A 16075-nucleotide genomic window follows, 5' to 3' on the forward strand; every position below is an offset into this window, starting at 1 on the left:
TTTTCGTGAATTTAGAAAAATCTTGTAAATTTTATTTTCTTGTGAAAAACGGTCGATGTATGGTGGAAAATGTCTTCGAAGGGTAATGAAAAGAGGGAAAGCTTATTAGTACGCTCCAAAACTGTAGGATAATTTTTATTCCAATGTGTGCACTCAATTTTTGTATTTTTTTTTTTTGCTTATTGTGCGAGAGGCGTTTTATTTTCTTCTTTTTCAGTGGTATTAAATTGGAATTTGGTTCGGAATCGTTTTCGAATGAAAAATGTTCGTTTAATTTTAGTAGGTAAGAATGGGACAATAAAGATTACCGAAATGTCGTATAAATATTTTTTTATTGAGCTAAAAAAATTCACAGCGTGGTATTATGAATGTATCAAACAAAGTTTGTCTGGAAACTGTATATACAAATTGCTTATTCATGCAAAATGATCCGTAAACTAATGAAAATGTCAAATTACGAAATTATTCATTTAAATAACTTTTTAAAGAGCCATCTTTTTCAATTTGCAATTGTATTAGAATTTTTAATTGTACTAATTTATGGTTGGAGTAATTTCAAAATTATCTGTAACTATGATTATGTGTGCTAATAGAATCTGTTAACGCGATGAACTTCGATCGTTTTTAATGCTTCACATTCAATGAAATCTTCTAATCAGTGATTCTTCCCGTATACTAATGCTCTTAATACTATTTTTCCTACAAGTACAATCTAGTGAATTAGATAAAGCCATAATATAACGTGGAGATTTCTTATTCTATGCTACTCTAAGCTTCTGAAAGGCATAGATTAAGCAGAGATCACAATAGGATAATGGAATTTTTTAATCAATATCTATCTTTGGCAAATCTAGGATTATACGTTTAGCTTTTCTTAAAAATTAGATCCAATATCGTTCATCGATAACAAGACAATGTTAAGATTTAAATTAAGAAAATGGATTAAAGCAGGTAATCGGTATTTTTTTAAATCTTTTCTATAGTCACACGAATCCAGAAGAATTATTTTTCTATTCTTATCTTTTTCGTGAAAAATTTGAAATTACGGTAAAAAATTAAATTTCCCAAGAAAATAGAACACCTTGTGTCCTTAATGCAACAGTAACATCAAACCATGGAAACAACTAATCAAACTCGTAATCACGAGAAATTCATTTTTTACTTCTCCGTACAAAAACTTTTATTCTAATCGAAACACGACACTTCACCTAACTTCCTCGTCACCACAGAAAACTATACATAATTTCTCCTCACCGTTAAACAACATCACAGTCTGTCACAACAAGAGGCGTGCCGAGAAAAAAGCTGGCGATCCATCAATCATACAAACGTAGAAAACAATACATATGCAGGAGAAAAACACCATCGATCAATCTAACAGTCGCTCGCATAATTATCCCACACCGTCGTTGCGATTACGCGAGTCATATATTTGTTTGCCCCTCTCGGAGCCGCCACACCATTCGTACCTATGAAAACGACTCCGAGACAATGAATGAAAACTACGCGATCCTAATCGCGGAGAATTGTAACGGATCTAGGAAGCGTCCAGCGGATCGTGATGTAACAGAGAGTCGTGGTTACAAAACCTGTCATTTCCAATCGCCTTGGTAAGATCATAAAGTCTAATGAGACTGAATCAAGCACTCGCGCTAAGTTTCCTATATCGTCTGTTCGCGTGCGCTTTGCTGAGGTATGCGGCACGTTTTAACGCTTTCCGACGGAGCTTCTTTCGCCCCTCGATTCGTCGCGATTCGAGAAAAAGAAGCAACGGAGAAAAAGGTAGGAGGAGAGAATCACCTAGTAGCACGAAAATTCGATTCGACCGACGTGTGTTAGTCTCTGCTGTTACACGAGAAGAAGATTGAATATCGTTGTCTCGGACGAGTGATAAAACGGGTGGAAAATCCGGAGGTCTTGTCGATTCTTCCGTTTTCGCGACTGAATTGATCGTGCGAGGGAAACGACGAGGGAGCGCGAAGATTCTCAGATGCTGTTTCGAAGCAGTAAATTCACGCGTCAAATATTAACGTTTCTGTTGACAGTCGAGGTATGGCGCACGTGCGATTTACCGAAGGGTCTCGTCCTCAAACTTTGCCTCCTCCTTCTTTTCCCCTTTTTCTTCCTCTTCTTCCGGCAGCACGTTTTACTTCCGACTTTCAAATCAGCGCGAAGCATGGTCTGTGATCTATTTGCATTCCGACTTGTTCCCCGCGACTCTGATTTCGAGCTTTGAGCTTTCAATAATTCAAAGTTCGAGCCTGCTCGGTAGATGGGAGATAGCCGAAGAGAGGGTGTGATGTTTGGTGGAACGATGAAGAGGGACCTTGGGTGGAGGATGTGTGTACTTGTTAAAACTGGTTGGGATCGAGGTGTGACTGGATTTTTCCTGGTTTGAAAAGGTGTGAATTGAGTGGAGGTGTTTTTTTTTTCTTCTTGGTTCTTTTGAACAGAAGTGTGAGGTAGTTATTGTGCGGTAAGGTGAGCAGCAATTTCCTGGGAAATTGTGGGTATTAGTTCGATGAATAGGAGGATATGTCTATGTGTAATTTAGGAAACTTGGAATTCTCACAAGACTTTCAGACACCCTGTATTATTTTCAGACTTAAACGAAATTCAGGAAAAGCCTACGATTGAATACAAAAAAAAAAAAATAATATAGACGTGTCCCAAAAATCAGCCAAAATTTTCACTATAATGTAATCAAAAATTCCCACTTCGTCGACACTCTATCCCTCATCCATCTGTTTTCACACACAAATCTCCAATTTGAGCCAAGAAAGCACAGAACTGCTCTCTGTCATACAACGTCCCAATTTACTCTATTTCTTTTGCATCGATGTGCTCCCTTGCACAAAGAAACAACCGAAAACAAAAAGAAAGAAGAAGTGAATTCCCCGAGCAAGTAACCCAACATGAGAAACAACTTTGTTTTAACTCTAGCTTGGTTTAATGCTGCTTCCAGGTCGTGGTTGTATCTATTTTGCGCGCGATGTCACGGTCGCGACGACACGCCGTCATGGGAGCCAGAAGGTTGGAAAAGAGCCTGTCCTCAGCCATTTTGCCCGAGCTACAGAAAATTCGCCCGGCTGCTGTGCCTGTTCCTGTTAGGGTTGCTGTTATGGGGCATCGTGTATACGGTGCTAGGAGAAGACGCCGCTCCTGGTGGCCAGCTTTTCGGTCTCGCCGCCCTTTGTATAGCGGCACATTTCGGCGGATGGCTGTTCTCCTTGACCACCCTTCCCGCCTTAATCGGCATGCTGATCACCGGGCTTATACTGCAGAACGTCGGTCTGGTCTACATCGAGGGCAGATACTCCGTTGTCGTCTCCAATCTGCGGTGAGTCTACCCTTCGATTTTTATTCTATTTCTCTTCCTTGATCTTTGCCGCTCGATTCTGCTGAGAATGGTAGATTTTCCGCGGGGAAAAAGTGAAGACTTTGGCGGGAGAAATGGTCGCCTGCAAAAATGGAGATTTTTCCCCAAAAATTTCTTTGCTTTTTATTATTCAATTCTGTTGAAAACGGAGGATTTTCCTCAGGGAAATTTGGAAACTGGCGCAATAGAAATTATTCCCCCGGAAAAAGATTTTCCCCCAAATTTCTTTCCTTTTACTGTTCAAATCTGTTGAAAACGGAGGATTTTCCTCCGGGAAAATTGAAAACTTGCTCAATAGAGATTTTTCAGAAAAAAATTCCTAAAAATCAGAAATTCCATTTTTTTTTCGCCATCTCCAATTTCTTTACGATGGTGACTATACTAAAAGATGAAAGTTTTTTTCACTAATAGAACACGTTGTAATTTGCAAATTGCCAAAAATGCAAATGACAAGTTTTCACACCAATTTTGTCTGTTTTCAAGAGCAAGAGTTTGTTTTTTTTTATTTTGAATATAAAAATGGTTTCGTTTTTAATTATACTGCTCAATTTCCATTACTCAAGGCTTGAATAATAGAATACTTGAAATGCTTAATTGTATTTTTCTCTTTATCAAAAGAAGTCTTTTAAATAACAACTGCAGGAGTGACGATAATTTATACCTTTAGCTTCTGATTCACTTATCGATGATTTCTCTTTGATTTATACGCATACTCCGCCTCGCGACAACGAGTATACGATCAAATATTTCTATTTTAAGAATAGATAAAAAATATTGTGAAATATTCAAACGACGGAATTTTTTAAAATTGAAGTATTTGAATAATGGAAATTCTACTGCGTTTGTCTCGCGAGATTATTGTAGTTAACATTTATAAAGGAATTCCTCATGAATTTCAAAAGAACTATATATCTTTGCAACGCGGTCGAAGTAACGTGCTAGATCAGTCGCAGTAAATGTTACTTTCTGACTCACGAAATAATATTGCAGACAAGCTACTCGAATGACATCTTCAGTGATGAATTCAATTAATTCCTAGAATTAACCATCACGTATTTAGAAATTTCTCTGACAACGAGGTCACTTCCATTTGCTCACTTGTTTCGTGAAAAATAGGCAATAACCTTTTTGATAACAGTTTTTTAAATCGCCACTTCAACAAGACAACGTAATTACTGCACAGATCTGTAAATGTAAAATACATAGATTTCTGGTACTTCAAATTCAGTCGAATTCACGAAAGAATATTCAATTAATTTTCCAATTTACCACTTGAAACTTAACCCTTTCATGACCTAATTATTTTTTCTCTTCAAATTTCTCACTTATTTACCGACTGTCGCGTACGTAACGGATATTAAATCGAGACGAATTTTTATTCAAGTACTCAAGTGGGACATATGCGTCCGATAGGTCGCGAAAGGGTTAATTCTTTCACTTGAAACTTGAAAAATAAATAAATTAATATCTCAAATCGAATTTTCTTTTATCTAATGTTCTTCTGTTTAAAAAGTATGGATAAAAAGACAACGTAAAGAACGTTTAGGCAGGCTTTAACGTGATCAATTAACGCTACACGAGTTCCTAACCTGAATATGAATGATAAGAAAATTGACGTGTGTCGTGAAATTGTTACAATTTACAAGTGTGAGACATCGAGGCGGAATGTTTGTAGTTGGTTGAACGACATCGTTGACCCAACTGAGCTAAGGGGTTAATTATTACGCTGTTGCGCGTGACTACAGTTAGACTTAACTGAGCACGTGATTAAAATCATGTGCTGTTACGCACACATTACTTCTTCGACTGAATTTGTAAATGGAGCTTCATCATTTCGTAATTGAAATTTATTCCGCGACATCATGTGACAATATTTGTCCCTCGTGCTCGTGTGTATTTCGCCGGAATCGATTATTAATATGATCTACACATCGGAAGTGTATCGCATTGGGCGGGCAGGACATTTCGAATTGGAACATGTGTCAAATATGGGTATGCGAAATATAACTTCCAATCGTTCTACGTTGCGAAACTGAGAAACGAAGTGTTTAAAAAAATCAGTTAGTATAGAATGTCTGTTTTAACGTTTATAAAGTATTGCAGAATTTCTTAAGTAAGTTTGCAAATTTCATACTGCAGATATCATGAAAAATGGTAGATTTGATTTTTATTAAATTTGAATCTCTGGAAATTTAGCGTTTGACGGAATAATTGCAGTGTCACTTGCAAAAATTTACTCTTCCAAAATTCTCGAGAATTAATTATTCTTCGCAATTCTGTTTTGCCAAAATCAAATTTTCCTGTATAATTTCTTAAGTAAATTTGCAAATTTCATACTGCAGATATCATGAAAAATGGTAGATTTGATTTTTATTAAATTTGAATCTCTGGAAATTTAGCGTTTGACGGAATAATTGCAGTGTCGCTTGCAAAAATTTACTCTTCCAAAATTCTCGAGAATTAATTATTCTTGCCAAAATCAAATTTTCCTGCATAATTTCTCAAGTTTCGCAAACTTCATACTGCAGATATATTATAAATTTAAATTTAGCGTTTGACAGAGTAGTTAGTGTCACTTGCAAAAAATTACTTTTCCAAATTTTCCAAAAGCTTCACCAATTAATCTCTCCCGAGCACCAATTGATCTACTTGGAAATTACGACTCTCGTAAAGATACACATCTGCAACATTCTTCCTCTCGACATTGATGAGCATTTCGAATTGGAAAAAAAATTTATTCGTCACATGCTATTTCACACACGATGGTACTCGAGCCAATAACAATCCCGCAATATTGGCTGGAACTTTTGTGATTCGTCCCCGTTGATTTTTATTGCTATTTACACGGAAAGCGGGGAGCTCGTTTCGACGAAGTTAAAGGGTGCATTTTACGAGGGACGGTAAGAAATTTCATAGCGAGCTCGTGGTGGAATCGTACGTTTTGTACGGATTGATAGACGGCGAGAGAGACCGAGGACAGCAACGATGGATGAAAAACACGAGGAAAACTGGATAAAATTCTAGCCAGAGCACGCAGCATTCCGAGAGAGATAAGATATAATAGAGAGATTTTTCGTTCGTCAGCTATTTCGTTCGGGATTGATAGATCACGCTTGAACGATATCAAAGTTTTAAATTACAGCTTTGTACGCGCCACTTCATCCCCATCCTGCGGGGAGAAAGTAGTATTTTTCCTCGTTTTACCACGGTAAAACGTGGCTAACAATTGAGGATTTTCTTGCTCCAGAGATTTTACTTGTTTATTCCGCAAATATTGAAGTAGAGATTTTCAGGTTGAAATGTTCAATCACTCTAGACGAGAAAATAATAATAGAGGGGGGAAAAGTGAAGCTGGATACCTATTGAAAATCCCCTTTTTTCTGTTTCTTATTAAAGGGCTACTGATATGATACTCTGTGATATTAACATACTCTTGATCATTTTTTTTTTTTTCTACACTACGTAAATCTTTGCATTGTATTATTTTGAAAACAAATGAAAATTCCAACAGATTAAATATTTTAATGTATGTTCGTACAGAGATTGTATTTATGGCATAAAATGATTTACTCGCATGTTATCGGAGTATTTTTAAAAGGAAGAAAACAGTGGACCGGTAAATTTGTACCAGCATCATTGTGTTTTATTTATGTGTCACAGTAATCCAGGATAAGGGGCTTTAGACTATGATTTTTCACCAGCTTTTATTGCATTATTCGCCTTCTTAACTGCTCGTTTATGTGTCTCCTTTTAGGGTCCGAAAGTCAGGGTTTATGTGAAGTGTCCCCATGGGGAGTACCTATAGCACAACTGCACGTTCTCCTATACCATTAGGATGAAATGATTCTAATGGATACGTGCGTTATGGATTCCAAGTTTAATAAGATTTTTCTCGTGAATTGAATAATTTATACACTAGGTTTTCCATAAATTTGCAATCCTTACTTTAATCCAAAAGATACTTTCGCATGGGTTGAACGATCCTTCCTTTCAAGGCACTTTTAGAAATTGCTTTCAGATCATTCTCCGAATTTCCCTTTATCTCCGGAATCGTTCGAAAAATGCGTCCTTTTAATCAACTCTTTAATCTCGGGGGCAGAAAATAAGTCTCACATAGCCAAGTACGACGACCAAAAAATAAATTCGATTACTTTTCCCTTAAAAAAAATCACGAAAAATGAGAAATTGAGAAATCGGTCAAACCTTCCAAGTATCGATTAGTGAAATCCAAGAAACACCTGATATATTATTCGTCAAAAGTACGTATCGCAAGGGTACTTGAACTCGATTACAAAAACGTTGCGTAGAACTGAAGGAAAGGAATGGTGAATATTTTCGGACGATTTTCGACGACGAAAGTGCTTGGACCAGATTATGACATTTCCTTTGACGATTGCGCGGCGATCATTGTTTCCACTCACGTGCGAGCCGCATGGAAAGTATCGGCAGAAGGTTCCTAGAAAGTCCTCGAAGCAGCGATCGACGACTCATCGCGATCATAAGGTGGCCACTTTTTAATGTCGAGGCCGGCCAATAGCGATTCGTCCCGGGCACATACGTCTTAGTCGCACGCGGCATAGTAATCGCCTTACTCTTGAGAGGTACAGAGAAAATTCCGTGTGTATCGACCAAGGCAAATGGGCCGTTTAATTGGGCTGTTTGTAGGAAAGTTCTCCTTTATTCCGACTTTTATTTAACGTTTCGACACTCCGCCAAATTTCCAGTCACGAATTCGTGATCGTCCTCGGTTGTTTCGTAAATCCTGAAGTTGGGAGCCCTTAAGATTCCCAGGACTTTTATCGTCGCTGGGAAATTTGTATTCACTTCGAGATGACTGCTGTAGATTTTTCAGAAATCTTATTTGGGCTACTCACGAGACGATGTTTAAAAGGTAGAAGATGGTTAATGGTAGGCTCTGTCTGCAGAATTTTTTAGCGATTTGTTTCATAAATCCTGAGAGTCCTTACAATTCGCAGGACATTTATTGTCGCTGGGAAATTTGTATTCACTTGGAAGTGGGTATTGCAAATTTGCGAGGTATCTTATTTAGGCTACTTGTGAGGTAATTTTTAAAAGGTAGAAGATGGTTAATTGTAAATTTTTCTCTTCTTTCCTTTTCTTTTTGTAAATTGAGCAATTTTTAGGTCAAGTCAGAGGAAGACTTTTTATGTATATAGTTTAGTTTGTCAATTATTCAAAGAACTATATAATATCTTCGTATGAAAAAATGTTACTCTACTTCAAAAAGTTTAATATCACATCCTTCAAAATTCAGTAAAACTGAACCTATTATACCTATGGAAAAAAGATGAGTTAGGCGAGAATACTAAACTTCACTCTGTGACATCGATATAAACCTTCGAATTTGATAAATAAAATGAAAATTTCAAGGAATTGGCACAAAATGAAGTTTCTCAAATATAACAAAATTACACATACCAAAATTTCAGCTTAGCGATAAAATCATAATAAAAGAATCGAATTAAATCTCACTTTCGCATATTAGCCAACGTGTCAACAGATTCACCCTTTCTCGGGTTGCACCCCCAATTCGAAAACTTCCCGTGCAATCTCCCCAACTCCGCGAATATGTACTTCCACTATTCGCTATCGCAACCTAATCAAATTTTCCATTGACCGTCCAACGCGACACTCGTTCGCGGCAACAATCCTCTGTTCCAGTTTCCTCGCGAGACACGCCACTGACCAAACTATCGGCCGGTCAGGTCTGACGATTCTCTCGACGTAGTAACGGCGAGTGTTTGCCATTATTACGGCTCGTCTAATAACGGCTCCGTGTACATTCTGTCAAACGCGTTTTCGCGAAAGAACCGAAATGGCGGCTGGCTCCGTTCCGCGTTCTCCAGGTTGTCGCGGTAATACGTTTCTCGTGGGTAAGAAAACTTGTGTCTGTGCACTTTGGATCCGGCTTTATACACCGTGACGTAATTTCACGCGAGAAGAACGTACCACGTGAGATATACACGGAACACCGCACGATTTTTCCAAAATTTCCGCACATACGCTTCCGTTTCGGATGCTTTGTTGTGTGAAGTAGAGCAGCTGTGTGTTTGGAAAGTTGCGGGATGAATTGTGAAATGGTTTTGGAAGAGATAGGATTTGGGAATTTTTCGTGGTATTCAGGTCGTAGGTGTTGGTAAAGCTTTGAGGATCGGTGTGTTTAATTAATGCTTTTCGAGGAATTTTTGTGGATAATTGATTTTTGGAGGTTGGAAATCGTGGTAGGTTTAATTGAAGTGTCTTTTCCTTCAAAATTAGTTAGATTAATTATGTTATATCGTATTAGTTATATTGTTAAAGCAGATTTAAAAAAAATTTTATTTAATATTCTTCCTTTAAAATTTACGTTGAAATTTGTGTCCGTAAAATATAGACGAGGTGAATGCAACGTTACGGAAATTAAAATTCGGTCATTTAAATAAAGTGAAATAAATAGCTAATTATTTTCGCTAAAAGTTACATCAAAATTTTCATAAATTTCATTTCCAGAGTTGTTTTCAGAACAATTCAGAATACTCACAGTACAGCTTGTTCAAATTTTCCCACAAATTTCGTACGAATAATTATTTCGACTAATTAATTAATATGATACCGTTCGAATACTAATAGCTTCTCGGAGTTTCTCTTCTTCGATTGCCGTAGCGTTTTCCACTTCGTTATATTGCTCGTCGTGGAGATTTATTTGCATGGCTCGAATGCGTGATTAGTAACGCGATGTGATACACTTGCGCAAAACTTCACTTTGTGTATTTAAATAGCTTGAATTTTGCATAATTGAAAGACGCGGCGTGTTCTCACTGTAAATCGTGCGCCAAAGGTTGCACATTTTTTTAATATAATTTTTTTAAAGAAAACGTTTCTTAAAAACGTAAATATGGGAATATCGAAATTATTCGATCAGAAAATAGAGAATTTCTGTTATTTTAATATTCGTCGTAAATTCGTCCAATTGTATTTTCTAAAATACATCGTGTCACATGAGAGTATTTGTATCTTCCTTCACGTGATTTCATAATCATAAATCATCGTTCACGCGCTTTCAGATATTGAATTATGCGTTGTGCGAATGTATGTGCAGCTGTGCCCTGTCTAATCCCGTATAGGAACAGTAATATTATCGGAGTATTGAATATATCATTGATAAGTTCGATAATAGAACGTCGATGTAGCAAATTTTTCCTTGTGAACTTTAATTGGAGTAAATAGCTGCGATAATATTGGAATAATTTGATGAGAGCGAATTAGGAAATTCAGCGAAGCTACGTGCTGCAATAACAATAACAGAAAAATTGAAGTATTTGCTCATTTTGTATATTTAACAGGCGATGTGTTACGATGTATATTGTATATTAACAGATAACAGACGTGAAAAATGAAGAAGGGTAAAAAACAGATCGTTCTTCGGATATGTGAAGAAGTAAAGTATTTAAATAACGTTCTGAAATCTGAAACTTTTGAATTATTAACTTTAACAATTGAGAACGAGGAAGTTCTTTTACTGATCAAATATAAGAAATATTTCTTACATAAAGTATTAATAATACGAAATTTCAGCTTAGAAATAAAGTTACAGTAAAAGAGAGTTAGTATAATATAAATCTTTATTTTCGGCTCCACAGCCAAGAAATGTGGACTTGGTTTACATTTGCTTCTCTTACTTCATTCATTCTTCCCGCTCATTCCGTTCACTCATTCATTCATTCTTTTTTCTTTTAACTAATTTAACTGATTTAATTTAATTTAATTTCAGCCTTAATCTTTGGTTTTGTTCTTTTCTATTGCCTGTTTTTTTTTCTCGCTATTTGTCGTTCTATCTTTATCGTCCTCAACCACTTTTCTGCCTAAAAGAAAGTTAGTATATTTTGTTCCAAATGCATATGAGATTGCTGTCCTTTTAAATTTCATCTTATCACATTTCTCAGCATTAAAAACGAAATACAAACGATCAAATATATTATTCTACACTGTGCACAGCATTGAGCAAAACCTAATTGTACGTTTCGCAGCAAGAGAATAGATTTTCTCTAACAGTTTACTCATTTTTCCTCGTGCAAGGACAGAACCATCTCAAAACATTGATAAAGCTACTTTATCCACTCCATCTATCGCTTTCCTCCGGTTCGTTTAAATCTTCAAACCAGTCAAATATATGAAAAACTTCTAATCTCCCGAAAAAGCAAACATTATGCACCCACATTTTGCCCCAATAATGTTCCTCGTCGGTGAAACTGAAAGGCGGAACGAAACAAGGTGTGTATATAGGTAAAGAGAGGGACAGAGAGGCGGAAATATCGGGCGTTTTAATGCACAAATATGAGGATGCTCGGGTTCCGCGATTGGTGAAATATTAGCCGTCAAGAACGGGGAATTTATGTCTTTGACGCATAGTATTCGTATATCACTTCCCATTGGTGTATCACCATGCGGTAGAGCTTCGGCGTGGAAGCACGTTGCATTACGCGTTTATATACACCGTGATACGAAATGACACAAACGCATTCGTATTGTAAAGTCACTGCTGATGATACCGTAACATTCGTTAGGAAAATTCTGAAAATTTCGAGCTGCAAGCTTCGAGGAATTTATAATCCTTAATCAAAAAGACGGACCAATGGTACTTACGGCTGCGAAACGTGGAATAAATTAGCTTAGGAAAATTGGGAAAACCTAACCTGTACGTGGTGGACGAAAAGGAACGCACAATTTTTTTCTGAAAAATGGTGAAATGGTGTTAATTTCGATGATTCGAATAGGAAGAAGAATGGAAAATTAGAGTACAGTATAAATTTTGAAACGTACGTGGAAATGTGAGCGTCTTCGTGTATCATCGAACAAACGTTTTCCAAATTAAACCTGACAATAATAAGCACAGGTACTTCTCACCTTACCAATTTTTATCTTTGCGAATTTTTCGGCTGGAAATTTTTACCTTAAATTGTACGGGGAATCGCACAGTGTGCAGTGACGTACCGATCAGTTTACGAACCTTCGCCAGGAAGCAATAAAAGTGTTTCGATGATTTTGTATCACGGTGTACATGTCGCAGACGAGCTATATCCAATTCCCCGGCGATGATATTCGCATCGATATTCGCGCAACAATCCTCGTGCCCCCTCCCGAAACTTACGACCTCTTCAGAACGCAACAAGAATCGCCGAGTGCTGATAATAGCGATGGGCGTGGTCCACGGGGGTGGAAAAATTGAAATGGCTCGTGTTATCGAGCAACGCTGCAGCGAAACGAGGTGAAAACGAAGATTCGAACGATTGGAACTGCTTGAAAATGGAAATAATCTTAGCTCGATTAGAGAATTCTTCTGTTTTTTTTTTTGTTTTTAATTGCTTTGGAAGCTGATTTTTCAGTTTTCTTTCTTGGTTCTGGATTTAACCCTAGAGCGGTCTTCGGGTCTTTTTTGACCCACCGCCTTTTTATATTTTTAGTCATTTTTGCCGTTATCAAGTTTTCGTTCCTTAACATTATTTTAAACGTTTATTGTCTAGGTTCGTATGTCGCGTTGGAAACAAAAATATTTTCGTTCCTGAACATTATTTTAAACGTTTATTGTCTAGGTTCGTATGTCGCGTTGGAAACAAAAATTAGTACACATTTGGTCTTAGGTCCTTTTTCACCCAAAAGTCTTAAGTGTACGGTCAAAACGAAGAACGCAATAGGGTTAAGCAAGATAGGTTTCGGTGATCGATTAGTATCTGTTTTATTCTTATTCTTGGTTATCGAGTGAATAGGAGAAAGTTTAATGGAATTTTGATATTAAAATAGTTGAAACTGCTAGTTTTTCTTAATGAAAATAATTTTCTCGGCTAAAATTTTGTTTAAGAACAGATTGTAAGCGCGACACTGTTCGAATTGATATGTATGTCGATTTATGTTCCATAGACAGGGAAAAGTATGTTAGTTAATCGAGCACAATCGCACATAAGTAAGAAATGTAAATGGATAACGATTGTTCAAACAAAATAATCAATTATTCGTGTCACGGCAGATAAGACGTTCGTCGTTATTCTATTGGTATTTCTGCCACGATTACGTATCGATACACGTTGAAAAGCATCCGGTAAATCGAATCAGACGTAACGTGTATTACACTAATTACGTTTAATCGAGTTTCGTTTGCGGGAATCTCAAGTACTTGAGGAATTTATTGTAACACGTTTTGTGTATAAATCAAGTGCTTACTTTACTCCTTTTCAACGAAGATAACGCCCTTTCACGCTCTTAGAACTAATGAAACATTATTATCAGTTACAATTTTTATTAATAACAATATTTTCCCTTAAATTTGCAACAAACTTGACGCAAAAAAGAAAAGATAAAGGAAAAACCAAAGAAAATAAAAAAAAAATATTGTACGCCTGAAAAATCACAATTTTGTTAAAAATAAAATACTGCATAAAGTCGCTTGAAACGAGAGAAACTAGGTTAATACAAATATGCTGGCGATTTGCAATATCGACTGCGCGGTGTGCATACTGAAATAATTCAGAGCGTTCCGCTTACTTCTTTACCGCAATATTTAGATACATTCACGATGATGGAGAGGAGAAGAAATTCGGTAAGAAGGTTTTTCCAAGGATGTGTTGCCTACCAGAAAGATCCGGCAATGTGACACGATATTCCAAAATCGTGGCGTATCTTGCATCTTACAGGGTACCAGTTGTAAGGAAACATCCCTGCGGTTTTCCCGCAGTAGTTTTTACGCAACGCGAGAGCGTCACCGCGCCGGTGTATTTGCATAGAGAACTCTATTCTCTGCATACTAATGTTCCTCCGTTCGTTTCCTTCGATAGCGGAGAATGTAAAAATGAAACACGGTAGAAATTCCCGAAAGGATGAGAAAACGTCAAAGCAAAAGAAGTGAAAATCAACGTAAGAAAGTCTCATAAATCAAAATTTCATTCAGAAAAGACGACCACTCGATAGAATAATGTAATGTGCGCCAAAGTGAATGGAAAACGCGTTATCTAAGCCATCGCGAGTGGAACTCAATAAAAATTTCCAAAAAGGCGGAAAAACGTCGAAGGAAAAAAAGTGAAAATCAACGTAAGAGTGTCATAAATCAAAATTTAATTCATTCGGTAGAATAATGTAACATGCGACAAAATTGATGGAAAACGCGTTATCCAAGGCATTGCGAGTAGAACAACAGAAATTGCGAAAAGAAAGGAAGGCCAACGTGAGCAAGATGGTAAATCGAGAATTTGAACAAAAAAAATAAACAGCCAATAGAAGAATAATGTAATATGCACTAGAATTAATGGAGGACCAGACGGAACGCGTTATCTAAGGCATCGCGGGTAGAAAGGCTCGAGGCGTTTTCACGAGCGCAATCTCGCCGAATGGCGTCGCGTCCTTTTGGCAGAAGTTACGAGGGAATTCCCGCGGGACGCCACTATTCTTCCCTCCCTCTCTCTCGTTCTATCCCCTTACCAACGTAGAATGCGTCTCGTTGACCAACAATGCAGCCCGTAAATGCTTAGCCCGTTTTTCCGAACGCGCGGCACTCGCGGCTCTTAATTTCCGCAGGAATATTGGAGAATTTGCGAGTACATGCGCTCGTTAAACGCGCGCCAGACGACGCAAGAAGCCGACCCAAAAAACTCCCCGGATATATTCGCCTGGTCGTGTATAAAAATGACTGTGTGCAATCGCGCGAGAAGTTCCAGCAGTTTGCCACGATAGTTTACCATTGTATTCACGGTTTTCAATACGTTTGGAAATTATGCGGAGCTTGGAACGTTCTATCGCAAGATATGGGTATTGATAGATAGGTTTGCTTCCTTATTGAAATCGGGTTGCAGAAAATCCTCTGGATTTGCAGTAACAGAATTTTGTTAGGAATTACGATATTTACTAATTAAACGAAAATAAAATTCTTTTCTTATGTAATGCACCTTGTGTAATTATAAACTTAAACAGAACTTTTGGGTGAAATTTAATTAAACAAAATTCAAAGAAAAACAGTATAAACGATGTCAACCCGGCTTGGCTACTGAACAGGAAAGATCAAGTAAAGCTAACAAGAATAAGAATAGGTCACACTCCCATCTCATCACCAAAAAGGAACCAAACAACTGTGATATCTGCGGGATACAAAACTCCATCGATCACATCCTGATAACCTGCCCAAAGTGCAATATGAAAAGGATCAAGAAGATAATCAAGAAGATTCAAGTAAAAGAGCTATAAACTTTTTGAAAGATATTGGTTTATACCACCTACTGTAGACTGCACCACTGACTAAACTCACTGTGGTCACTAATAACCTTAGAAGGTGCATGTGCCCTTAATCATCCAATAAAAAAAAGAAAGATGGTAAAAATGAAAAAAAATTGGAATTAAAAATACAATGTCCTTTCTTAAAAATAAATCATACTTTTTAACAATAAATCTCGCTAATACGTTAAATAACATAAAAAGCAAGAAAATCATAAATTACATCTCCACCATATATCCAACCAACTTTCAGAAAATTCAACCATCGTAAGTATGTAATTCGTTTGAAAATGCATCGATTCGTTTGAGAGCGTAACGCGGCAGCTCTCCGTGCACCGTGTGTTCCCCGATATTAATTTCACGGGGGGGAAACTCCGGAGGAAGGTGGAGTTTCGATGAATTTTTCCACGGTGCACGGGACACAGGTTGCATCGAGAAGAAGGA

General features: G+C 37.2%; 1 protein-coding gene across 1 annotated transcript in view; it reads left to right on the plus strand.

The window, feature by feature from the left end:
* LOC108570310 (mitochondrial sodium/hydrogen exchanger 9B2) overlaps positions 1-16075 on the plus strand; it is a 131485-nt gene that overhangs the window by 1209 nt on the left and 114201 nt on the right. The window contains exon 2 of the mRNA XM_017932149.1: positions 2966-3340. Within this exon, the coding sequence (XP_017787638.1) occupies positions 2966-3340 (375 nt within the window). The remainder of the gene's footprint in view (positions 1-2965; positions 3341-16075) is intronic.

Source organism: Habropoda laboriosa, unplaced genomic scaffold (assembly GCF_001263275.1).
Source record: "Habropoda laboriosa isolate 0110345459 unplaced genomic scaffold, ASM126327v1 scaffold68, whole genome shotgun sequence".
In the NCBI taxonomy this organism is placed as follows: domain Eukaryota; kingdom Metazoa; phylum Arthropoda; class Insecta; order Hymenoptera; family Apidae; genus Habropoda; species Habropoda laboriosa.